The sequence below is a fragment of the Eubalaena glacialis genome, chromosome X (assembly GCF_028564815.1).
Source record: "Eubalaena glacialis isolate mEubGla1 chromosome X, mEubGla1.1.hap2.+ XY, whole genome shotgun sequence".
NCBI classification, from domain to species: domain Eukaryota; kingdom Metazoa; phylum Chordata; class Mammalia; order Artiodactyla; family Balaenidae; genus Eubalaena; species Eubalaena glacialis.
The window spans coordinates 137,448,560-137,473,196 of record NC_083736.1 but is presented as its reverse complement, the minus strand read 5'-3'; the positions used below and the strand labels follow the sequence as shown (position 1 = coordinate 137,473,196).

General features: G+C 61.5%; 2 protein-coding genes across 4 annotated transcripts; one reads left to right on the top strand and one right to left on the bottom strand.

Annotated features, from left to right (window-relative positions):
• Nucleotides 1-3,233: 3,233 nt before the first annotated feature.
• Nucleotides 3,234-18,602, bottom strand: PLXNA3 (plexin A3). Of its 3 annotated transcripts, XM_061178285.1 has the most exons (33): nucleotides 18,515-18,602; nucleotides 16,063-16,688; nucleotides 15,101-15,640; nucleotides 14,529-14,711; nucleotides 13,482-13,610; nucleotides 13,305-13,405; nucleotides 12,915-13,038; nucleotides 12,673-12,829; nucleotides 12,497-12,596; nucleotides 12,208-12,322; nucleotides 11,868-12,068; nucleotides 11,568-11,664; nucleotides 11,257-11,447; nucleotides 11,032-11,177; nucleotides 10,824-10,944; nucleotides 10,573-10,709; nucleotides 10,320-10,490; nucleotides 10,025-10,118; nucleotides 9,700-9,939; nucleotides 9,479-9,622; nucleotides 9,167-9,401; nucleotides 8,932-9,074; nucleotides 8,587-8,843; nucleotides 8,432-8,498; nucleotides 8,190-8,336; nucleotides 7,945-8,104; nucleotides 7,678-7,781; nucleotides 7,372-7,468; nucleotides 6,888-7,078; nucleotides 6,415-6,584; nucleotides 5,673-5,885; nucleotides 5,313-5,463; nucleotides 3,234-4,287 (listed from the first exon to the last, which is right to left on the bottom strand). In XM_061178285.1, the coding sequence occupies exons 2-33, from the start codon at nucleotides 16,660-16,662 to the stop codon at nucleotides 4,192-4,194; spliced, it is 5,622 nt and encodes a 1,873-aa protein (XP_061034268.1). In that variant the 5' UTR covers nucleotides 16,663-16,688; nucleotides 18,515-18,602; the 3' UTR covers nucleotides 3,234-4,191. The 3 variants fall into 3 exon arrangements, with proteins under 3 accessions (XP_061034268.1, XP_061034267.1, XP_061034269.1); XM_061178284.1 differs by having other exon boundaries at nucleotides 11,257-11,664; XM_061178286.1 differs by lacking the exons at nucleotides 3,234-4,287; nucleotides 5,313-5,463; nucleotides 5,673-5,885; nucleotides 6,415-6,584 and having other exon boundaries at nucleotides 6,962-7,076.
• Nucleotides 18,266-24,551, top strand: LOC133081954 (basic proline-rich protein-like). Its single transcript, XM_061178261.1, has 5 exons — nucleotides 18,266-18,809; nucleotides 18,854-19,043; nucleotides 22,181-22,241; nucleotides 23,828-23,941; nucleotides 24,480-24,551. The coding sequence occupies exons 1-5, from the start codon at nucleotides 18,266-18,268 to the stop codon at nucleotides 24,549-24,551; spliced, it is 981 nt and encodes a 326-aa protein (XP_061034244.1).
• Nucleotides 24,552-24,637: the final 86 nt, after the last annotated feature.

Genomic DNA, 24,637 nt, shown 5'->3' with positions numbered 1-24,637 from the left:
TCCGGATGCCTCCCCAATTATGAGGTTTGCATTCTGGCCGGTGGGGACAGCCCCCAGCCCCTGTCCTGCTCGAGCGCTGGGCAGTTACCTTCCATCCTTTGGGTGGCCCTCTCCCCCGCCTCGCACAGTTTCCTTCCACGCTGGTGCCGCTCAGTGGTCCTCGGCGCACTCCAATGGACCCTCCGCCCTTGGGCACAGTTCTCTCCCTGTGCCGCTGCGTCCTCTCCGGTCCTCCACCCGCCAGCTCCGGCTGCCTGCGCTCTGCGATCCACCCCCGAGACCCGGGGAGGCGGCTGGACTCGGTCCGGACAGTCCGTGTAGACAGCAAGCTGGGGCAGCTGCACGGCTCACCTCTTCGGGGTCTCAGCTCCCAGAGATCACTGACGGTCCTCCCTCGCCTGAAGCCCAGTTTCTTCACAGCCTGTGTTTCATATATTTTGGCTGCATTTAGGGGATTCTTTCCAGCCAGTGGCGGGGAGATCCGGTCCCTGTTCCTGCATGTGCGTGAGCGGAGTCTGCCGGGACAGAACCCAGAGAGCTCTGGCAGCGTGGGCTGGAGGGAGGGGGACGCTGGTGCTGGGGATGGCGGCGGTGGGCATGGCGATGACGGTGATGAAGGAGCATCTCCCCTGCCAGCACGCAGCAGCTCTGGTGGCTACAGCAAGGGTCTTTTTCTTTCTTCCCTTTTTAAAAACCATTTTTAAGACTTTAATTATCGATGGGGAGATGAGAATTGAGCACTTTCACGCCACTGTCCCTCTGCCTTCTCCCCAAATGGTTCTATTCTACTCACTGCAGAAACTGTGCCCTCCCACTACAATTCTGGTTTCCCCACATCTATGTCAGTCACCATTAGGTTAGTGTCCCGCAAAAATAAAAAACTGTGGGTGAGAAGAGCAAACAACCCAGAAACACTAGGCTAGGAATTTTGTAGTTTACTGGCTTTGTTTCAGATCAGTGAAGAAAACTGCTGGCACAGCTGGCTCAGGGTCTGGGCAGGGGGAGTTAGCTCCCTCTAAAATATGCTGCGATCTTGGAAGTTTTACTTCTTCCTTTCCAATCTGGTTGCCTTTTATTGATTGCTCTATCTATCTCCTTCTAATGGGCTGGTCTTTACTTACCATTTTCATGCCAAGTGTTTTTGCTTGGATAGCAGACCTTGTATGTTTTCCCTTGGGTCCTGGGTATTTTTGTATCCCTAAACATACTCGAACTTTGTTCTCAGGTGCTGTGGTTACTTGGAGACAATTTGATTCTTTAGAATCTTGCTTCTAAGATTTGCTACATGGCACTAGAGCAGCTTCTAGTGTAGAATTAATTATTTTCCCGCTACTGAGGCAAGACCCGTCTGAGTGCCCTCCCTCAGGCCTCTTGAATTCCGAGGTTTCCATTCTGGCCAGTGGGGACAGGTGCTCATCCAGGTCCTGCTTGAGCCCTGAGCATAGTTACCTTTAATCCTTCCTGGCAGCCCTTTCCCAGGCCCGGGGCGTGATCAGCACCCCCTGATACTCCAGGGGGACCCTCTGCAGTTCCCCAGGCTCCTCTCTGCCAGCAGCTCCCGAGCTACAGTACCCCAGGCTCTAGGGCCCGACGTCAATCATCTGATTCTCCCTCCCTCACCCAGCAAAGCCCAGAATCAGCCTACTGCCTTGGCCTGACAGATGAACTGGTGAAGCTGCCAGGTTGCTTTCAAACATAAGTCGGATTGCGTCACTCTTCTGTTAAAAAGAATCTCCAAAAGGGACTCTTAGGGACAAAGCCAAAGAACTTACAGTGGCCTGAAAAGCCAGATGTGAGGGACTTCCCTGGTGGCGCAGTGGTTGAGAATCCACCTGCCAATGCAGGGGACACGGGTTCGATCCCTGGTCCGGGAACATCCCACATGCCGCGGAGCAGCTAAGCCCATGTGCCGCAACTACTGAGCCCGCGCACCACAGCTACTGAAGTCTGCGCGCCTAGAGCCCGAGCTCTGCAAGAGAAGCCACTGCGATGAAAAGCCCGTGCACTGCAACGAAGAGTAGCCCCCTCTTGCCGCAACTAGAGAAAGCCCACGCGCAGCAATGAGGACCCAGTGCAGCCAAAAAAAAAAAAAAAAAAGCCAGATGTGATCCAGCCCGTTTCCTCTCCGATCTTCTCCACTCCCACCCTTTCGCTTGCTCATCCTGATTCAGCCGCACTGGCTTCCTTAGCCGTTCAAAAATGCCAGGCCAGGGGCTTCCCTGGTGGCTCAATGGTTAAGAATCCGCCTGCCGATGCCGGCGACATGGGTTCGAGCCCTGGTCCGGGAAGATCCCACGTGCTGCGGAGCAACTAAGCCCGCGCGCCACAGCTGCTGAGCCTGAGCTCTAGAGCCCGCGAGCCACAACTACCGAAGCCCACGCACCTAGAGCCCATGCTCCGCAACAAGAGAAGCCACCGCACTGAGAAGCCCACACACCGCAAGGAAGAGTAGCCCCTGCTCGCTGCAACTAGAGAAAGCCCGCGCGCAGCAACGAAGACCCAACGCAGCCAAAAATATCAATCAATAAATAAGTTTATTTAAAAAAAAAACATGCCAGGCTGGCTCCTGCCTCAAGGCCTTTGCACTGGTTCTCTTCAGTCTGGAACCCTCTTCCTCTGGGGATCCCCCTGGCTCACCTGAAAATCATTCCCGGCCGCTCTATTTAAAATCGCATCCCGCTTTCTCCCCACCCGGATTACTTGAACAGGCGTGCGGCGTAAGAGGGTGAGAGGTAGGAGGTGGGTAGGAGCACAATGATTGCAGTGCACTTGGGACAGTAAAGGGTTGTCAGATATGAAGGCGTTTGTGGCCATGAAGCCCTGGATGGTTTTGAACAGAGTGGGGACAAGGTCCACTGTGTATGTTACCAGGGTCCCAGTGCCTCCCATGGTGAGAAAAGGCCGAGGGCGGCCAGGGCAGAAATGGGGACCCTGGCATCCAGGCAAGCGACAAGGGCGGCTTGGACCAGTTGGGGGCAGTGGAGGTGGGGAGAAGGGGGCGGATTCTGCATGTGTCTTGAAGGTGGAGCCACCAGGACTCACTGATGGATTGGACGTGGCCCTGGAGCTCCTCAAGTCCTCAGAAACCCTGCAACGTGTCACCCTTCCCCCCCATCAAGGGCGAGCAGCTCATGCAGAGTCCGACAGCCTCCCCACCTGCTTCCACGTTCGTTCGGGGAGCAGCCACCTGCCCTGAGGACAAAGCCACACGCTGCGTCCATTTCTCAACATTTAATTAGGAAAAAAAATTACAAGGACAAAGAAAACCTCATGCAAAAAAGAGAAAAAGGGGCCAAGTGGGTTTCCAGGAGTGCGGGCCGGGGCCAGATTCCTCCGAGGAGGCAGAAGGACAAAGGAGTAAGGCACTGCCGCCTCTGCCCCTCGGGGCGGGCGCAGGACAGGGCAGCGGAGGATGAGGGGTCCGGACGCGCAAACCACACCGAGGGGGTTTGGCAGCAGGGCCCGGAGATGGGGAGTTCAGTGCCCCCAGGCCCAGCTCACGCCCTGGCAGGAGCCTGGTTCAAGCTCTCCAGGCGCTGAGAGAGAACGGGGCCCTGGGAGGGGGTACAGTCCCGGCCCGAGAAGTCTGGAGGGGCTGCTGCGGTGGCCGCAGGGGGACCCCTTGGCCGAGCCACCGTCCGAGGGCAACTTCGGTGCCTCACCCGCCCCAAGGGCTGCTGGTGCCGAGGCCCCGTCCTCGGCATGGGTGGGGCCAGCCAGGGCAAGGGGGCGGGGCCAGAGGCTAGGCCAAGGCTGACCCTGTCACAAGGGAGCCGGGAGGACTCAAGGAGAGAAGGTGAGTGAGGCTGGCAACCTCCGGGGGGTGGGGGAGGAGGGGGCGCGTATTTACAGATGGAGACGACGGTGAGGTGGAGATAAATTAAATAAATAGGTGGTTGGGGTATAAATAGCAAGGAGGGCAGGGGCGACCACAACCCCCGGCACGAGGGTGGGAGGGCGGGGGTATTGCTGCTGCCGGGGTGGGGGGCTTGGTCCGGTCACCCCCTCCCCACGCAGGGCCCAAAGCAAGGCACTAATGACGGGGGCCCGGCTGTGCCCAGGGCATCTTGGCCCGGTGACCTCATGCCACCCGATCCAGGGCTCAGCCCCGGGACCCAGGCGGGAGACGCCCCTCTGCACGGGAGGACGGCTCAGGACTGAGAAGCCCCGTCCTCACGGGGTCCGCCTCCCTCAGCTGTTGCTGGACGCGAGGCCGATGATCTGTTCCAGCTTCTGGCGCAGCTTCTGCTTCCGGCAAGAGGCATCTCGGTCCAGAGCGGTGAGAACCTGCGGGAAGAGGCCCCGAGCTGGGCTCTTGAGGGGCGGGCTCCTCCTGGCCAAGCCCCCCCCCCCCCCCGCCGCTGCACCCCCTTCCCCGGCGTGGGCTCGCCCCTCCCTCGGGCCTCAGCGTACCCCTCCGGGCCGGGGCCCTGGGCGCGTGGGAGGGGCCCAGCCTCTGGCCTCCGAAAGGGCCTCCAGCTCCTCCTTGACCCCAACCCCTCCTCCGACTGCACAGCCCTCTTCCCCTCCTTTCCACGGCCGGCACACAGCGCCTCCCAAAGGGTGGTCTGGACTGGAGGCCCCCATTTCCCGTCCCCTCCTAACCCCCACCTCCACCCCAGACCTCTCTCACCCAGGTCTCCGCGATCTCGGGCCTCACCTCCCTTAACCATGGGCAGCACCCGACACAGCCCATTGCTCCCTCCTCCCTGACGCCCAGGGCGGGGGTGGGGGGGTCCTCACGCGTGTTCCAGGACCCGTCTGGCACTCGGGGGCCCCTCCCGAGCCTCCTCAGACTCTGCAGCCGGTCCCCCCTCTTCTCTGCCACCTCTTGAGTGTCCCAGGGCTCAGTGCTTGGGCCACGTCTCCCTCTCCAGCTGCCCGTGGCCCCCCTTGGGGAGCTCATCCAGGCTCGGGGCCCTGTCCGGGCCCACCCATTCTTATCTCCAGCCAGGAATCCAACCCCGGAGCGGGCGCATCTGTCTTCCCCGACTCTCCAGCCACAAACCAGGCAGGTGGGCTGACCCCGCCCACCTCTGGCCCCAGCCCATCGGCAACCCAGCCCTCCGTGTGCTCCCGGCCCCTAACTTCTGCCGGACCAGAGCTTTGCGCTCCAGCCAGTGGCTTCTCTACTGGGTCCCTCAAATCCCAGCATCTACAGAGTGTCACCTGTGCCACCTTAAGGGCCTGGCTGGGGGAGGAACTGTGAGGAATCCAAGAGCTGGGCTCGCTGACCCCCACCACGCCCCTGCCTCTGCCACCAGGAGTACCCTCAGAGCCAAAGAGCAGGGGCCGGAGGGGGTGGCACGCACCTCCTGGCGGTACTTGGTAACGTAGAAGTAGAGCTCACTGAGCGCGCTCAGGACGTTGAAGTCACTGGCGTGGAGACGGGACTGCTCCACCAGGTACGCGTCCATGTCCTGGTCGCTGATGGACGCCATCTTGGCTATGTCCCGGTAGTACCTGTTGGGACCCCGAGGAGGTCGTGCCAGCAGGCGCCACAAAAGCCAAAGCCCCTGGCCTGGCTGCCAGGCCAGCCTCCGGGCCTTCTTCCTGAAGCCAGCCCTTCCCGAAGAGGAGCCAGCCCGTGGCGGCGCAGCTCCTGCCCCCTCGCCCAGCAGCCGCGTCCCCTGGGGTCCCGGCCCCGCCTCCCCCCACACACTGGGGCCCACCTCTCCACCCAGCTCTTGTAGTTGGGGATGTCCTTGGCGTAGAGCAGCTTGTTGGAGGGGGAGTCCTTGCCCAGGCGGTGCTCGGACGTGGAGCAGGAGTCCATGAAGGTCTGGGCCACCACCGACAGGCAGGCGTCCGTGATGCTGCTCTTGTGGATGTCGAAGACGAACTGCGGGTTCTTGATCACGTTCACCCAGAAGCGCAGGGGCAGGCTGGACAGAGGGACAAAGGCCCGCAGCTCCCCGATCTCCCCGCGCACACCCTCCCGTCCGCGCTCACCTCCGCAGGCCCACAGGCGGCAAGAGTGACGCACTGAGAGGTAGCAGCCTTTTCTTTAATTTTCTGCCTGACTTCAAGCAGTGAGAAGTCACAGTGAACGGTCTTCCGTCCTCAGTGAGTTTCAACGCGCCGCCCTCGCAGGGCTAAGCCCTGGACCGGGCTTCCGGTTATGTCTGCCCTGTGTCAGCGGTATCACCAGCTGAGCAGCAAGGCCCTGAGGGCCAAGGGCACCTCTGGGTGCTGGCCACACTACCCACATCCCAGCCGCCTGAAGCCCCGGCAGAGCCCGCCTGCGGAATCACATGCACTTGCTCTCTGTGCTCGGCGGCACCGCCAGTGCCAGGCCGCTGTCCTCTCCTGCCAGGGTGACCAGCCAAGCCCCCGCCGGCGTCCTGACTGTGGTCCCCGAGCCCCAGCCAAGCCTCCTCACGCCCCCGCCCGAGGGCCGGTGCACGGCAGTACCAGTTGCTCTTCCAGGTGTGGCGCACGTCGGGATCGCTGATCTGCCGTTGGTCGGCCTGCTCGTCCAGGAAGTCGAACATGTACTTGATGGCCAGGGGCAGGGCCGAGCCCCGGTGCGCCGTGCTGAACACGGTCTCGAAGAGGTCATCCACGAACTTCTGCAGTGTGCCCTGCAGGGGCGCAGCAAGGACACCAGCTGACGGGGAGCCAGGGCGGGACGTCCCCACGGCAGGACAGACGAGGACGGAGAGGCTTGACAACGAGCAGGGCTTCCCTGCTCGGCCAGCACCCTTCAGGCAAGCTTGGCCTCGACCTCAGGGTGGCAGTTCCCGTAGCAAAGGCGTTGAGCAAGTCCCTTGGGGTTGGAACAATCCAGTGGCCCCTTCCCCGGGCAGCCCGGGCCAACCCCAGGGCCAAGGCCGGGCTAGAAGGCACGTGCACGAAGGCCAGGGTGGCGCGGGGCAGGCCCACACCTTGGTGGCCAGCAGCCGCGTCAGGTAGATCTCCGAGACCATCTTGCTGCCTCGGTCTCCCTCTCGGTGGTCGGCGTGGTCGTGGTTCTTCACCAGGTGCCACAGCTTGGTGCCCGTCTCCTGGTCAGGCGTGATCATGGGTGCCCGAGAGCGGAGGCTGTCAGGGCTGCTGGCCGTGCGGAGCAAGCTCTCTGGGGCAGAGGGTGGTGTGCCCCTTAGGCCAGTGGGGCCACACCAGCCATCGCCGTGGCTCTCGCTCCCCTCCATCCCGGGAGCCCTGCAGGCCGAGGGGGCCCGTCTGCTCTCACAGGCCCACCGCATTCTAGGCTCTAAGGAACTAGAGACCTCCTGAGAGCAGGGTCCAGGGGGGCCGCCGGAGCCCAGCTGGCTGCTCAGACGGGGTGGGGCTGGGGGTTCCCCGCGACGGCCGACACAGCCTCGCAGGGCACGGGGCCAGCAGAGACCCCACACTGAGGACGCCTACCATAACGGCTGAGAGAGCGGGTGAAGGTGAAGGAGTTGGCCATGTTGTAGGCTGACACTTGTTTGGGCACCAGTGCCACCAAGGAACCGTCTGTCACCTGCAGATCCCAGAGACAGAGAGGGGGGCAATGCAGGAGGCCGAGAAGCCAAGGGGCCTGAGCCACCGCCTACCCCGGCCCGGCAGGGCACGTGTGGGGCAGCTCCCGCGGCTCCCCGAGGGGGGCCTGTGATGCGGGGGCCAGAGAGGGGAGGGGCAGGGCCATGGCTCCCAGGGGCCCTGGGCGTGAGTGGACCTCCGGCTCCTCACCTGGTAGTGGGCCAGTGAGTTGACCCTCTTCCAGTCACACTCGATTTTGGTGGTGACATCCTCGTCCTGGAGAATGATGCGGGCCATGCGGCCCTGGCGCCATTCTGCGGGCCACAGGCAGCTCTGAGGGCCTGCTCCGCGTCCCCTGGGACCCTGGGCCCACTGCCCTCAGAGGACAGAGCTCAGGTGGGGAGAGTGAACGCCAGCCAAGGTAACGCGGCCACAGGAGGTGGGGGGGGGGCCAGGAGGAGAGGGCAGGGGCCTCACCTAGGTCCATGTCCTCAGCTCTGGGGCGCTGAGAGTAGGGGATGCCCTTGTACACAGCATCTAGCAGCTTGTCTTTGGCCTGGGTGATACTGTCACAGTTGAGAACCTTCACCGGGACCTGAGCGCTGCCCTCGCTCTCCGGGCACACACAGTGCAGGGTCTGAGGGCGAGGGGGACCACAGGGCGGGTCCTGGGTGAGGCGTCCCCTCAGGCCCGATACCCTGCCCACCTGGCCCCCCGCTCACCAGCGTCTTGTAGTCGATCTGCTGGCGGATGAGCTTGTCCTCGCTCAGGGAGTAGCGCGCCTCGCCCGTGATGGCGTCGATGGGGCCCTTCTCCATCTGCTGCTTGATGGCGCAGTAGAGCAGGAAAAGCGGCTCCCCGGCGCACTCCTGCAGCCAGGGCCGGGACACAGCTTGCCGCCCGCCTGTGGCCGACTGCTTCCGCACATCCCCTCGCCCCCCGCCTGCCCTTCGAGCGCACGCACCTTCAGAAACTTATGCAGCAGGAAGGTGAACCAGTTGGTGAGCATCTTCTCAGCCACCGACTCGGTCCTAGGGTGAAAGGGGTGCTGGGGCCCTGGCCGGGCAGGGCTGGGCCTCCCAGGGGAGGGGCAGGGCTGGCGGAGGGGGCCCCAAGTACCTGCGCAGGAGCAGCTTTGGGTGGTTCTTGCTCTCGAGGTTCTTCTCGATGAGGTCCGCCAGCAGTTGCTTGAGGAGCCCCGTGGCGTAATCGAGGCGGCTCTGCAGGGCCACCATCGTGAGCGAGGCCACGGTGCCACGGTCGCGCATGGAGAAGCTGCTCTGAGCCTCCAGAGTGTGGATAAAGGTGAGCACGAAGGCGCGGCTGTGCAGCAGCTGCCCAAAGAGACGCAGGGCCTTCTCGACGTTGGGGGGTGTCTGGGGGCGGGGGGGGGACAGGGCATCTCAGAGGGTGCAGGCGGCCCTGGGGGTGACAGGGCATGGGCAGGCAACAGGGGGCACTCACATCCAGCTCCTTGAGCACTGGGTGGGCCTCGATGCCCGGGAAGAGCACGCGCACGGCGTAGGTCCGGTAGTCCAGGAAGGGGATCTGCACGCCATCCATGTGGTTTGTCAGCTCGTTGATGTCTGTCTGCAGCTCAGCGAAGGCTGGGGAGGGCCGGCGAGGGAGAGTGAGCAGCGAGGGAGGAGGGAGCCCCTGCCGCCTGCCCCACCCCCACCCCCCACCCCCATGCAGGCACCTTCCTTGCATTCCAGGGCCACCCGGGACTCCAAGTTGTCCATCTGGAGCTGGAGGCGCTTGAGCGTGCGGTCGGCATCCTGAGTCTTGCGTTTGTAGGCGACCAGCACGGCGGTGATGGCCAGCAGTAGGAGCCCGCCCCCCGCCGCCAGCCCCACCACAGCCGGCAGGGTCAGCGCCCGATCGGCCGTGATGTGCAGGGTGCCCAGCCAGAACTCCAGGCCGCCCACCAGCACCTGCAGGGACAGGCGCCGTCAGCTGACCCCCACCCCCGCCCCAGGCTGCTCTGGCGGCCTCCCTGCCCCCTACCCACCATGACCGGCTGCCGGCCCGTCTGGCTGGGGGAGTCACACAGGAGTTGCGTGTCCGAGACGGTGAGCGTGCACGGCTGGCCCCCGATCAGCACCGTGTAGTTGAGGCGGGAGCTGCCGGCCGCCGCGGGGATCAGATTCTTGCCCTGCAGATGGAGAGCGCTGCTGGCCAGGCTCCCCAACGCCCCGCCCCTCCCGCCCTAGGCGCCCGCCACACCGGCACCTTCAGCACTATGTGGGAGCCAGGTTTGACGTCCAGGACCCCAGAGGGCCCGAGTGGCTCGAAGCTGGGGTCGGGGTAGTAGGTGAAGGAGGACCGGTTGAGGGAACGGGCCGTCTGCACGTGGTCCAGCAGGAAGCCGAACTCGTCAGGGTGCTCACCCTGGGCCTGCGGCTGGGGCCGCCCCAGGAAGATGCCGGGGGCCTTACACAGCATGGCGGTGTCGTTGATCACCTGGCACGTCTGTGGGGACAAAGGTGGGCAGCCCAGCACGTGAGGCCACAGCGGGCAGGGGGTCAGGGGTGGGATGGCGGCAGCTGGCACTCACGTTGGTGGTCTCGATGCCTCGGTACTTGGCCCGGACCCGGGGCTCCTGGACCGTCAGCAGGTGGGTCCCACTCACGGTGATGGCGGTGCTTCCACTAGGGACGGGGGTGAGGGGCCTCAGGCTTCCTCACCACCCTGAGCCCAGCCCTGGAGCGTTATCGAGGCTGCCATGGGAGCCCAGGGCCCCCCCGACCCTGGGTCACCAGGTCACCAGGCGAGGCCCAGGCCGGGCAGTCAAGGACCTGGCCCCCAGCCTCCCCTCTGCCAGCCAGGCCCCATTCTCCCGAGGGCCTTACTTGATGATGCTCCAGGTGGGCTCGAGGCGAGTGACGGTGGGGTCCTGGGTGTAGGTGTAGAGGACGCCGGGACTGGAGACGTTGGCGCGGTCGATGGCCAGGGTGATGGGGGCCTGGCTCGGGCCCAGGGTGGAGACAGGCGAGATGCACACGATCGCTTCAGCATCCCTCCTATGTCAGCAAGCGGGGACTTGGAGTGGGCCGCCCAGGGCTGCCCCCTGCCGGCCCCGCGGCCCCCATGTGCAACACTCACCTCACGAACTGGCACTCGCCGTCCCTCATGGTCACTGTGACTCTGCTGCCGGCGTCCAGAGAATGGCCGGAAATGGTGATTCGCGTGCCCCCCGAGGCTGGGCCCCGACTGGGACTCACGCGGTCGAACGTGGGCGTCTACGGGAGAAGCAGCCCTGAGGGGAGCGGGGAGACAGCGGGCGCCCAGCAGGGCCGGGCCACAGCCCCTGCCAGGAAGGCGCGCGAGAGGGAAGGGGGCGGGCAGCCACGCACCACGAAGCTGTAGAGCTGCTCAGACTGCGTGCGGAAGTCAGCCGAGCAGTCGCTGACGCAGAGCTCCGCGGGCCCCGGTGGCGGGCTGGGCACCAGAGACTCCTCCATCTCACACACGATCCTAGGGGTCGGGTCGGCTCGGAGGTCAGGCCCGGGCGCCCGGCCACAGGCCGGGGGGGAGGCCCAGCGCCCGCACAGCCGCACTCACCTCTCGGCACTGACGTACTCGGCGGGGATGGAGTTGCAGCGCACGCCGGCCACCCGCACGCCCACGTCTCGGGAGGTGAGGCCCAGGTTCTCGCCCACGATGGTGACCCGGGTGCCTCCCTCCTTGGGCCCCATGAGCGGGTGGATCTGCGGAGCAGGAGGGGAGGCGGGAGGGTGAGCCGAGGCAGTGGGTACCCAGAGGGCGGTGGGTGGTGGGGAGGCCGACCTGGGCAATGCGGGGGTGGCTGCAGCGAGCGCCCTTCTGGTTCGGGTGCATCCAGTTGGTCTTGGGGGCCGGGCAGTGGGCCCGCAGCTGGCACCTATGCTCCGAGATGCACCAGCCACAGTTGAAGCGAGGGTCAGCCTTGAGGCAGAGGCCACAGCTGGGCCGCTGCGCCCAGCACTTGTACAGGAGGGCTGTGGGCACAGAGGGCACCGCTGGGGAGCAGCTACGAAGGGTCCCGCTGTGGGCCCGGCCCCAGCACGTGCCTTCTCCGCCCCAGGAGGCGAGCTCCTCAGCCCCATCCCGCCGCTCACCTCGGAAGGTAGCGGGCTTGTCGATGGGGAAATCTCCATCCCAGACCACGGAGAAGTCCAGCTCGGTGTCACCATACTCATCACCTTCATAGGAATACTGGGGGAGGGGGACCCGCGTGACCCCAGCGAAGGTGCACAGACCGCCCCTCCCCCAGCTCAGAAATCCCCAGCAGAAGACTCAGAAGGTCCCTCGCCACGGTCAGCTGAGGCTTCTAGAACAGTCTGCTGGGCACAGATCTGCACCACGCCCAGCCCCGCACAGCCTGGACCCCCGAGGGAGGCGGGGCGGGTGGGCCTCACCGAGGCGTTCTGGCACTGCACGCTGCTGCTGTTGAAGCGCACGGCAGGCACCCGCTGCTGCCGCCCCTGCACCCGGACCACGCACTCGTAGTTCTTCTGGCCCGACTGGGGCTGCGGCAGGTTCTTGGCCCGCAGGGTGAGAGGCTGCATGACGCCTACTGGGATCAGGAGGTCCCCACTGGGCAGGATCTCAGGGCAGCCCTGAGGGGAGAACGCCCATCAGCCAGCTGGGCCGGCCCCCGGTTAAGGGGGCTCCGAGAAAACCCCAAGACCGAAGGCAGAAAAGCCAGGGGCCGGCCCGCGCAGAGCCCGGCCCCCTCGCGTGTGGCGCCCGCCTCACCTCGGTGCTGTGGACCCTGCCCTCCTGGAAGGAGCACTCATGGGGGTGGCTGGTACACACGTGGCGGTACTTACACCAGTGGCAGGGGTAAGGGCTGCCGACGCAGGACATGCACCTGGAGGGGAGGGGCTTCAGAAATCACGGAGAAGACCGGGCCTGGCCCCTCACCGTCCCTCCTGTGGGACACATGGGGAACCAAAGGCAAAAGGCACCAGGGCCCGCCTGAGGCCCACACGACACCGCGAGCAACAGAGACACGGGGACGGGGGTCGGGAGGGCCAGTACTCACGACTGGAGGACGCTGCAGTTGTAGAAGACAAAGTCGGCCCCGGCAAACCTCACGCCGCTCTCCTTGGAGAGCAGCTGCAGCTGCACGGTGCGCGTGGCCCCTGCAGCGAGCCCAGGGGAGCGACGCGTGAGTCGCGGACAGAGAGCACCCCTGCCCCCAGCAGCCCAGCCACTGACCGTGCCCCCGGGTGAGAGCCCGGAGCTCCTGCAGGGAAGGCGATGGACAGTGTAACTCTCCAGAGGGCAGCAGGACGGCCTCGCTCTCGGTCACCTCCTCGAAGGCGCAGCTCACGCCCGCACTGAGGTCCGGCACGTTGCTTATGGCCACGGTCAGCTGGGGGAAGCAGAGGGCTCAGAGCTGGGCGCACCCCCGGCACGTGTGCACGGGCCTCTACACCTGCACCCCCCGCACCACTCACCTGCACCCCAGGCGATGTCACTGACACGTTGTTGGGCCGGACCCGCACCTGGACACACTTGCTCAGCTCCTTGGCGAAGCCATGCAGGGCCGAGGCGCCTGGACAGGCCCCATGGCGGCAGCATCTGCGCGGGGTCAGGCCAGGCCCATCCCACCGCTGCCCCAGCAAGGCCCGGAGCGGGAGTGCAGCGGGGGCCTGGGGGGGACGAAGGGGACAGCCAGCCCAGCCCACGGCACCAGGCAAGCGCATGCCTCGGCCTCACCCCCTGGGGTCCGAGGGATGTCACTCGGGATAGAGGTTCCCCTCGTTAGCTGGAGAAAGTAGAAGGGCAGGGAGGGGGAGGCCACAGGGGCGCAGCTGGGGGGAGTGGGCACTTGGGCGGCTCCTCACCTGTGCTGCAGCACGCACCAGCCGCAGTGCGGGTCCCCCGAGCCCAGGCAGGCCGCACAGCTTGGGTACTGCTCGCAGGTCTCCACCGGGAGCTGGCTCACCTGGGGGCAGCCGTGTCAGCACCCGTCCCCCAACCCGTCCTGCCCCCACCCCCCCCCCCACCTGCCGTGGGCCCACCTGCTTCTCGCTCAGGAGGTAGACGTGCCGGTGGTCGGGGCTGAAGAGCAGGTCACGGAGTATGGGACTGCCATCCACCACAGGCACCGTCTCATACAGGTGGGCCTCCTGAGAGCTGTCGACCCGTACCTGGGCCACGAGACCAGCCACCTGACGCCACAGCAGCACCCCACGCGCCCGGGCATCCTATTCTCAAGCCAGGGACCCAGCCTGCCCGCCGGCCCCTTGTCCCACAGACCAGGGAAGGAGGACGCCAAGGCTGCCCCCTGGAGGCCCTTGGGGGTGACACAGCCAGTCCAAAAAGGCTCCCAAGACATAGAGACAGAGATGAGCGTTGCCTAGAGTTGGGGGACAGGGAAAGCGCGAGAGCTAAAACGGAAGGGATTTTTAGGATGATGGCAACATCCCGGAATGAGATAGCGGTTATGCTTGAGTAACTCCGCAAACTTACTGAAATCACTGAGGTGTATGCTTTAAATGGGGGGGGGGGCGGTGTGACACGGCAGTTACACCCCAATAAAGCTGTGACAAATGCAAAACGGGGACCAGGAGGGAAGCAGACCAGGCCCCAAGAGCTCAGTGGCTCCCTTCACAAACCTTCCCCCGGCCACCCCCGACCTCCCCCAGGGACAGCCCCGCATCCCCCGGGTGAGCAGGAGAATGTGGCAGTTGTCCTGACTCCTGTCCCTTCAGAACACCCTGGAACAGAAGCAGCTGCAGCCCCCGTGCCCACGAGGGGACAAGAGGGCAAAGAGGGTTAGGTCCACATTTGTCTCCTCGTTCATTCGACTGAGGACCCAGCAACGGCGGCTCCGGCTCTCCCGGCAGGGAGGCCCGGAGATAGGCCCGCTCTGCCCCCAGAGCCACAGGAAGCCAGCGATTCAGGCCACGGCGGGCGGTGGCACTCAAGCATGTGCGTGGAGCACAGCTGGGCTCCTGGGGCCCAGCCTGGGAAGGCCCCCTTCCCCCAGCGGCCAGGCCCTGTCCAAGGTGCTGCAGGGCTCATCCGCACGCTCTTGCCCACATGCCGAGCGTTCCGGGGCTCACCTTCTTCAGACTGCCGCCGCGGGTGCCGATGAAGACCACAGAGTGCTGCTGGTAGGTGTAGGCGGCCACACTGGCCATGCCATCGGTACTGTCGGCTAGCAGGGGCAGCCCCTCGATCACGTGCAGGCCGCCCAGCGGCTGGTTCAACACCAGCCCGCAGAAGTTTCCATTTATCTGCATGGGCTGGTGAAACAGGAGGAGGACGCACGAGTCAGAGCTGGGGGGCACCAGCCGGACAGAGGCAATGAGACCCCACGTCCTAGGAGGGACCCCACGGGAAATCGGGGGCTGAGGAGGGAGGCGGAGGACGGAGAGCAGGCAGGAGCAGGCCGGGGTGGGGAGGGTCGGGAAGAAGAAGGGGGTGGTCCACACAGAGAGCACACCCACCAAGAGAGGCGGCGGGAAGGCAGGCCGGGGAGGAAAGAGAAGCAGCAGAGGCAGGGAGGGGATGACAGGGGGCGGGGGACCCCGGGCGAAGCTGTCGTTCCCAAGACCGAGCCCCGCAGACCCAGGAAGGGACAGAGGGCCCAGCCCGCGGGCAGGGGCGGGGGCGGGGGCGGGTGAGGGCTCACGGTGTTGATGCAGGGCAGCTCCTTGTTCAGCAGCCAAGGCAGGGCCAGCGTGCCCTCCCCACGGTAGCAGGACTGGATGCGGCGCCGGATGTGGGCATTGATGCTGCTGAGGGTGAAGAGGCAGAGGACGGTCTGCCGCGGCGGGCTGGCCCGGTTCTTCTGGCCCTGAGAGAAGATGGTGAAGAGGACGTCCTCGTCGGCCGGCACACCCAGGGCCTGGGCCAGCAGCAGGCCGGGCTTGGCCAGGTGGGCGCTCTGCACCAGGCGGTACTCCACGCCGCGCCAAGAGCAGCCGATGGGGAACTCCACGTACGAGTAGAACTCCGAGTCCCCCGAGCACATGCGCACGATCTTGGACGTGAAGAACTTCTCGCCCGCCGTGTCCAGCAGTGTCTGCTGGGTATCCAGCTGCAGTGTCAGGAAGTACACGAAGGAGGCGCTCACAAAGCCGTAGACGTAGTAGATGTCGAAGGCTGGGTACAAGGACAGCGTGTCTGAGGGGATCTTGATCTGAGAGGAGACGAACTCGTCCTGGTACACCTGGGGAGCGGGTGGAGGACAGAGCCTGGGACGAGGCCTAGGTCCACCCTCGACCTCCCCAGCCATGGCCCCTGGGCCCCCGCCACCCAGCCTGGCCCTGCGCCCACCACATGGCCCCCGGGGGGCTTCCCCCACAACCTCCCTGCCCCCGACCCGCGCGGTCACAGGACCCCAGGCCAGAAAGGCTCCAGAGGGCAGGCTGAGCAGCCCCGTCCCGGGACCCGGCCCGCCCTCCCGTCCTCAGCAGCCTGCCCCCTCTGGGACCAGGGCTCTTCCAGACGCAGAGCCAGGACAGAGTGAAGGCAGGAGGGCACGGGAGCTGGCTCTTCAGAGGGGCGAGAAGGGAGGGGAGGGGAGGGCAGGGGTCGGGGGCCGGACAGCCGGCGGCGCGAGAGGCCGAGCAGGTGGGCGGGCTCACCCACCAGACTGAACATGTCGGCGCCGTCCTCGTCGCCGATGAGCTTTCGGGAGCTCAGGGTGGGGAAGTACTCAGACTTGCCATCCACGGCGGTGCCCACGAACAGCTTGCTGGGCCCCTGGCCCTGCTCCACGATGACGCCCGCCATGGAGTCAGGCTCCTGGGCCCCCGACAGGTAGTGCTCCTTGCGGTGGTGGGGCTCGCCCAGCTTGAAGAGGTCGTCCAGGCGCAGGAACTGGCAGATGCCCTGCCAGATGCTGCCGCAGGCCACCAGGCGGCGGGCTGCGTAGTCGATGAGCAGCAGCTTGTTCACGTTGTCCACAGGCGCCAGGCGGTGGGCACAGACACGCATGCTGGGGGGTGGGTAGCAGCGAGCGTTGTCCTCGACGGGCCCCGTGACGTGGACCCGCAGCTCGGTCAGGTTGGGGGCCAGCTTGAAGACGCGATTCACCGCGCCCACAAACACCTCCCCGGTCACCCGGTGCACGGCCAGGTGGGTGAGCGAGGTGTCCGTCACTGAGAAGGCAGGGAAGGGCGGCGTGCTGCCACCCAGGGCCCGCCCCATGGCAAGGAGGAACAGCAGGAGGAGGCCGACGGCGGGCATGGCCGGCGGCTGCCCCGGGGGTGGGCCTGAGGAGAGACAGGGAGTGCCGGTCAGAGGCCCCCGGCCCAGGGCGCCCAGCCGCCTCCGGCCCTGCCTGGCCTAGGGCCCCCAGCAGGCCAAGAGCCACGCCACAGAGGGTGGAGGCCAGTCGCCCACCACCATGCCAGAGCCCCAGATGGCGACCACGGCTGGGAGAGAGGAGGGGCCTCCGCCAGGGCACACGAGTGAGCAGCGAGCGCAGGCAGGCTTGGGGGCCATCAATCATCCCCCACCCACTGCTGGAAAGGAGCCAGGAGGCCCCGCCTCAGCTGGGCCACACCCAAGGGGTCAGCAGAGCCAGATGCTAGGAAAGGCAGGGTGGGAGGCCCTCCAGGAAGGAGAAGCCAAACACCAGATCCCAGAGCTGAGGGTGGCCAGCCACACACAAGAGCAACCCAACCGTGGGCAAGCCAAGGCCACAGACGTGCCTCCCACCCTAGCTGGGGAAAGGAGAAAAGGTAGGGAGAGAACAATCGCAAATTGGTGGGGGGGTGTCAGGACACCACCCCAGGACAGAGGTCTGAGGCGTCAAAGCCTGAGACCAGATGGGAACCAGGGCTGCCACTTCCACCTTCCTCCTCGCCCCAGGGTCCTCCGTCTGCTGGCCGTCCAGGAGGAGCCTGCCATCTAGCCTACCGGCTGCAACACAAAGCCAAGTCGCCTGCCCCCAGAGCAAAGCACAGAGACAGACATAAGTCAGGCTCTGCTCAGGCACAGGCAGCCCTGCGCGGCTCTCCCTCCAAATCCACACGTTAGCTGGGGAAGGGGAGACGCAGGGGGCCCAAGGAGCCCTATGGAAGGGGAGCAACATTCTGAAATACAGCTGAGACTTTGGGGAGATGGGGTGGGGGACCACAGGAGCAGTACTGGGCTTGGCTGGGTCTTCACCCCCAGGCCACACCCAGCCCTCGGCCAGCTCCAGGCAGCAAAGACAGCAGAGAAGTGTCGTGGCAGCCAAGGGGGCAGGGCTCAGCGATACCCTCTCAGTGCCCAAGCCCCAAGGGAGACACAAGTTACCCAGCTTGGGGAGGGTGCGGGGAACCAAACCGAGGCAGCAACCAAGGAAAAGGGGAAAAATGCATTTGCTAGAACAAGGAGAAGACCCAGCTTGGAACTGCAAAGTTTCAGCTCAGGCTGATCATCTCTCTGGGGCTCTTTTGTCAGGTCCGCATCCTGGATCCTTAATGCAAGAGCCAGAGAAGAAAGGAAGACGGAGAAGGGAGGCCTCATGCCACCCTCACCTCCTCCACACCGCACAGGAATACAGGCCTAAGAATGGGGATGGGACAGGTCGGGAGGGAGACCTGGAAAGGCAGAATTTGCAGCCCAAGTGCCCATCCCAAACCTCAGCCTGTAACCGGGAGCCTCGGGCATCACAGGCACACCCAGCCTCTCTGCTACGGCCCTGCCAGCAGAGCCCGAGGGTGGGGACAGACCCTCGCAAAGACCCGGCTCTAGCGCCCGCTCCCCAACGCCCCGCGCGGTGCTGCCTGCCCGGCTCGCCCCGCCCCCACCAGGGACATTCCCCCCCCCCCCCCCGGCAGATCCACGGGGACCCTAGTGGATGGAGGCGCCGCAGCAGTCCTTGCAGGGGCCGCTCCTCCGCCACAAAGGGTCCCCATCGGGCCGGGGGCTAGCCGCGGACGGACCGTCCCTACCGGCGCCGGGCACGAAGGACCAGTCAGGCCGGCGCCCGAGAGGCAGGGGCAGGGCCCGACCCCTTAAAGGCCGAGACGAACCCCCGCGCTGCCGGAGCCCAGGGCCGCCGAGCAGGCTGGCCCCGCACGGGCGGCGGGGGATGGAGGCCACCTACCTGTCCCTCCGCCGCCGCTGGCTCCGGGTGGCCGCCCGCCGGCCACGTGGACGCGCCCTCGAGCCCCACACCGCTCCGCTCGCGCGCCCCCGCCGCCGCACCACTCGCCCTACACCCCGCGCGCCCGCGCCGCCGCCGCCGCCGCCGCCGCCGCCCACACAGTGGGCCGGCCAGCGGCCGCCAGGGCCTTTTAAACCCGGACCGTACCACCGCGCCGGGCGGGGGCGCCCAGGGAGGGCCGAGCGGCAGGGCTCGCGGGCGGGGGCCGCCCCTCCCTGGGGCCGGGAGAGGCCCAGTGCTTAGCCCGGGGCCCCGTGAGCGGCCCGGGTCCCCACCCAGCGAGCCGACCCCCCTCGCGCAATGGCCGCGTCCGCGGCGCGCGCCTCTCCCCCGCCATCCCCCGCCCCGGCCCGCCGCCTCCCGCAACCCTGGGACCCGCGCGCGCCCGCGCCACACCCCCACTAGGGCCCGGGGCGCGCGCAGACCCCGCCCCGGCTCTCGGAGGCGCGCCCGGGGCCACCTGCCGCCGGTGCGCGGCCTCCCCTGTCCCAACCCTTAGGGCGCACACCAGCCGGGGACTCGCGGTCCTGGCTCAGGACACTCTCCCCCTGACGGTCCTTAATCCGGAGGGCCCGCGGCTAATAACATGCAGATGCCCAGCACGAGGACTCGAGGCTGTCGGCCATTTACACCTGGCCCCTTCCCCAGCCAGCCACCCCGGCCCTGAATCGGAGGTTTTCATTCCCTTGGTTTCCTTTTCCTTTTCTTTTTAAACAGCTTTATTGACCTATAATTCATCTGTCATGTAAGTCACTCATGTAAAGTGTAACATTCAATGACTTTTAGTATATTCACAAAGTTGTGCAGCCATCCCCACTACCAGATTCCAAAACGTTCTCATGACCCCTGAAGCAAGCCCCCATATACCCCTTAGCAGTCCTCCCAGTCTGCCCCATGTGAATTTTAGGATGAGCTTGTCAGTTTCTGCAAAAAAGCCAGCAAGAGTTTGATAGGGATTGAATTGAATCTGTAAATCAATTGGAGAGTGTTGCCGTCTTAACAAGATTCTTTCCATCCATGAGCATGGGATGTGATGATTAACTTTATGTGTATTAATTTCAACTTGGCTAGGCTGTAGTCTGCAGTTATTTAATCAAACTCTCATCTAAGTGTTGCTGTGAAGGAATTTTGTAGGTGTGGTCAACATCGACAATCGGTTGACTTTAAGTAAAGATTACCCTCCATAATGTGGGTGAGTCTTGTCCAGTCAATTGAAGGCCTTAAAAGCAAAAACTGAGGTTTCCAGGAGAAATAGATATTCTGCCTCAAGACTGTAATGTAGAAGTCCTGCTTGAGGTTGCAGCTTGCCGACCTGCCCTACAAATTTTAGACTTGCCACCTTGCCAGCCCTCACAATCTCATGAGCTAATTCCTCTAAATAAATCGTGTGTGTGTGTGTGTGTGTGTGTGTGTGTGTGTGTGTGTGTGTGTGTGTATCCTGTTCTGTTACTCTGGAGAACCCTAACTAAATAAATATTTTTCCATTTATTCAGGTTTTCTTTATTGTCTTTCAATGACATTGTCTAGTTTAGTGTACAAGTCTTGCATTTCTATTGTTAAATTCATTCCTAAGTATTTTATTCTTTATAATGCTATTGTAAACAAAATTGTTTATTGCTACGGTACAGAAGTACAATTGATTTTTGTGTAATGATCTTTCATCCTGCAACTTTGCTGAACTCATTTATTAGCTCTAATATATTTTTTAGAACATTTATTAGGATTTTGCATATACAAGATTATGTCATCTGAGAATAGAGATAGTTTTACTTCTTCCTTTCCAACCTGGATGCCTTTTATTTCATTGTGTTGCCTAATTGCCCTGGCTACACCCTCCAGTCAATGTTGGATAGAAGCGGTAGCTTTCTTTTTAACTTTATAATTTGAAATTATTTCAGACTTACAAAAAAGCTGTAAGACTAGTACAGAAAGCTCCCATGTACCCTTATCCGACATTCACCAAGAGTTCATATTTTGTTCCATTTGCTTTCTCATTCTCTCTCTCATTCTCTCTCTCTCTCTCCCTCTCACTTGTGGGTGCATATGTATTTATTATATATAAAAATAGTATTTTTATCAACTATGTCTAAGTAAGTTGCATACAGCTTACCCCTTTACCCCTGAATACTTCACTCTGTATTTCATAACCACAGCATAATTACTGTATAATTATTACAGACTCTTACATAACCAAAGTATAACTATCAACATCAGAAATGTTAATGTTAATACGATAATATTATTTTATCTAAGGTCTTATTCGAATTTCACCAATTGTCCTCATGACGTTTTTTCTGATCCAGGATCCAGTCTAGGATCCCACGTGGCATTCGTTCTCATGTCTCTTTGGTTCCCTTTAATCTGGAACATTCCTCTGCTTTTCTTGGCCTTTCATGACATGGACATTTTTGAAGAGTGCAGGCCAGGTGTTTGGCGGAACGTCCTCAGGTTGGATTTGTCCGATGTTTTCTCAGGTGCGATTTGGGTTGTGTGGTGTTGGGAGGCTACCAGGCCCTCTCTGTGCTTCTTATCAGGAGGCAAGTGTTCTTGTTTTGTCCCTTCACTGTCATGTGAACTTTAAGCATTTGGTTAAGGTGGTGACTGCCAGTTTCTCAAGTGGACAGTTATTATTTTTCCCTTTGTAAGTAAAAAGTAGCTTGTAGGAAGATACTTTGAAACTAGGTAAATATTCTGTTCCTTATCAAAATGTCACCAGTCATTGATAATTCTTGCCTAAATCAATGATTCCTCTGATGGTTACAAAACAGTGATTCTTCTCCCTCCATGATCCCTCCTACACTCATTCATGGCATTCTCCTGTCAGGAAGAGCTCCTCTGTTCATCTATCTGTATATCCATTATCAGTGTGGACTCGGGGATGTGGATTTTATTCGATGGACTGTAATCCATTATTGTTTTTTGGTTTTGTTTTTGTTTTTTTGGCCGCGCCGCGCATGGGATCTTAGTTCCCAGACCAGGGATCGAACCCGCATCCCCTACATTGGACGATGGATTCTTAACCAGTGAACCACCAGGGAAGTCCCTTGGGTAGCTTTTAAAAAAAATTTCCCTTTATGGGAGTTCCCTGGTGGCCTAGTGGTTAGGCTTTCACTGCGTGGCCCAGGTTCAGTCCCTGATCAGGGAACTGAGATCCCACAAGCCAAGCAGAGCACGGCCAAAAAAGAAAAATCTTTCCTTTTAATATAGCTATGTTATTCATTTGAAATACACTTGGGAGAATTTGTATTCAGTTTTAGCTTTTCCCCCCATCCTGTTGATTTTTTTTTTAGTATGTAAAATAGCAACATGTGTCCAGAAGTCAAAACTACATCAGAAGAGACATCCAGAGGAGCGTCACTCCCTCTCGTATCCCTATCACCCAGTTCCCTCCTACCCCTTTAGGTAACCAGTTTCATTAGTTGCCTTCTCTTCCTTTTTTCTTTTAAAATGAGCTTTATTGGGGTATAATTTACAGACAATAAATGACCCCACTTTAAGGGTACAGTTCAATGAGTTTTGACAAATGCATACCCCTCATAACCACCCTCCAGTCAAGATACAGGCCATTTCCATCAGCCCAGAGGCCCCTCTGGGTTCCCTCTGCAGCCGGTGCCCCTCTGCCCAGCCCCAGGTGGCTGCCCACCTGCTTGCTGTCACCATGAAGACGGTGAGCATCTTTTCACTTGCTATTGCCGTTTCTTTTTTTTTTCTTTTAAAAAATTTTTATTGGAGTATAATTGATTTACAATGTTGTGTTGCTATTGCCATTCTTATTCGTCTTTTGTGACATTGTGTATTCAAATCTTTTTTTTTTAAATTTAATTTATTAATTTATTAATTTCTTTATGGCTGTGTTGGGTCTTCGTTTCTGTGCGAGGGCTTTTTCCAGTTGCGGCAAGCGGGGGCCACTCCTCATCGCGGTGCGCGGGCCTCTCACTATCGCGGCCTCTCTTGTTGCGGAGCACAGGCTCCAGACGCGCAGGCTCAGTAATTGTGGCTCACGGGCCCAGTTGCTCCGCGGCATGTGGGATCTTCCCAGACCAGGGCTCGAACCCGTGTCCCCTGGATTGGCAGGCAGATTCTCAACCACTGCACCACCAGGGAAGCCCCTGGATTTTTGATGAAGTCCAATTTATCAATTTTTCCTTTTATGATTGTTTTTAGTCTCCTGTCCAAGAAAACTTTGCATAGACCAAGGTCACAAAGGTTTTCCCCCATGTTTTATTTATATATAGTTTTAGTTTTAGCTTTTACTTTTAGGTCTACAACCCATGTCAAGTTCATTTTTCTGTGTGGTCTAAGTAAGGCGTATAAGTTTCCTGTGGCTGCTGTAACAAAGTTCCACAAACTGAGTGGCTAAAACAATAGACATTTCTTCTCACCTTTTAAGATGATAAAAATATTCTGGGAGTAGATAGAGGTGATGGTTGCACAACATTGCGAATATACTCAATGCCACTGAAATGTGCATTTTTAAATGGTTAATGGTTATTTTTATGTTATGTGAATTTTTCCTCAGCTGAAAAAAATTGAAAATAAAAAACAAAATCCCACAGTGAGAGACCAGATGTGCCATCTCAGGTTGCGTATGTCCCCCAGCCCCTTGAGGAGTGACAGTGCACTGTGCGTGAAGCCTGGGAGCCAGGACCCTCACCTGGTGGTGGTGCTGCAAAATGGGAGGGGCCTGGGGGGGAGTCTGCCGCTGTCTGGAAAATTAATTATGCCTTCCCTGGCGGTCCAGTGGTTAGGACTTGGCACTTCCACTGCAGCGGCACGGGTTCCATCCCTGGCTGGGGAACTAAGATCCCGCAGGCCGCAGGCCGCATGACGCGGCCAAACAATTTTAAAAAGATTTAAAACGGAGGAGGCTCTGTATGCACAGATCTGGAGAGACACGTAGGCTACTGGGGGATGTATTGTTAAGCGACAAACGTGGATGCTTTGTTGGGGCAACTGGACCCGGAGGGTGAAGAGCTGGCCCTGCCCCTCCCGCTCATTCCCGGCACTGCCTCTCTGACCTTTCCTCCCTTCCCCGCCTTCCCCTCTCTCCTTCCCTCCCTTCCACCCCACTCACCTCCAGCCTGCCTGCCTGTGTCGCCACACCTGCTCTTCTCACCGCCTAGCCCACCCCCGGCAAACACTAGTCCCCAGAAACCTTGGTGACCACTCACTGGACTCAGTGACCTCGTGTAGTTCTAGAGCATCAGATAATACCTGTCCCAGCAGCCCCCAACTTTCCTCTGCGGCCCCCAGACCTCTCCCCTACACGCCACACTCACACGAGTTCAAGGTCCCGAGGAGAGGGCCCCCAGCACGACAGTGCCCCTCCTGGCAGGAGTGCTGGCCTGCGCTGGCCTCCAGGCAGAAGTAGGGAGCCCAAGACCGCCAAGCAGAAAGCTGGCCCTGCCGCAGCCCTTTCTTAGGATAAGGGGCTCCTCCTTTGGGCCCCGCCAACCATGGTGTCTTTTCCATCCCTCCAATGGCCACAGGGAAGGGGGTCTCCTCCCCTGACAGTCTCCCTGCCCCCTTGACCCTGACCCCAGACGTCTCCCTTCTTCCCAGCCTGACTTCCCAACAACTTAGGGCTGTTTCTAAAAACCAGCTCCTTCCCTGACAGGACCCAAGATTGGGCCTCAAGGGGCTTGTTTTCCAGAAGCTGCCGGGCCAAAGGCGGCTCCCTCAAATCATCCAGTCCTGGGTGAGCTGGCTGAGGGGCTCCCTCTCCCGAGGAAGCCTCCTCTTCTGGTGGCTTCTCAAACAGGGCAGGAGGGGTTGGCGCAGGCCAGAGGATCCCCTCCCCAGGGTTCCTGGAACCCAACAAAAAGCCCCATCGACTTCCTCAGAGTTGTTCCCCACATCCAGGACTCAGGGTCAGGCCTGGCCACCCCTCCCTGCTGTGCCCCAGGTGCCCAGGCCTAGTCTACCCTCCTCCCTCCTCCAAGTGACCCTGGATGGCCCCGCCCCAGACACAGGGTAAGGAAGCCCAGTGACAGCTCCTAGCTGCCAGATGGGCCTCCGCAGGCCACGGCTGAACAGGACAGAGGGCCCTGCCACAAAGGAGGA

Excerpts from the sequence above, each read along its gene's own strand:
- PLXNA3 (XM_061178284.1), bottom strand. The coding sequence starts at position 16,662 with ATGCCCGCCGTCGGCCTCCTCCTGCTGTTCCTCCTTGCCATGGGGCGG. Across the intron at positions 10,491-10,572 it reads GGCGAGTGCCAGTTCGTGAG|GAGGGATGCTGAAGCGATCG; the intron begins GTGAGTGTTGCA and ends TTGCTGACATAG. Across the intron at positions 9,402-9,478 it reads CGGGCCGGCAGCCGGTCATG|GTGCTGGTGGGCGGCCTGGA; the intron begins GTGGGTAGGGGG and ends CTGTCCCTGCAG.
- LOC133081954 (XM_061178261.1), top strand. The coding sequence starts at position 18,266 with ATGGAGGCGCCGCAGCAGTCCTTGCAGGGGCCGCTCCTCCGCCACAAA. Across the intron at positions 19,044-22,180 it reads CCCGGGGCCACCTGCCGCCG|CCGGTGCCCCTCTGCCCAGC; the intron begins GTGCGCGGCCTC and ends TTCCCTCTGCAG. Across the intron at positions 23,942-24,479 it reads GCGCTGGCCTCCAGGCAGAA|GTGCCCAGGCCTAGTCTACC; the intron begins GTAGGGAGCCCA and ends GCTGTGCCCCAG.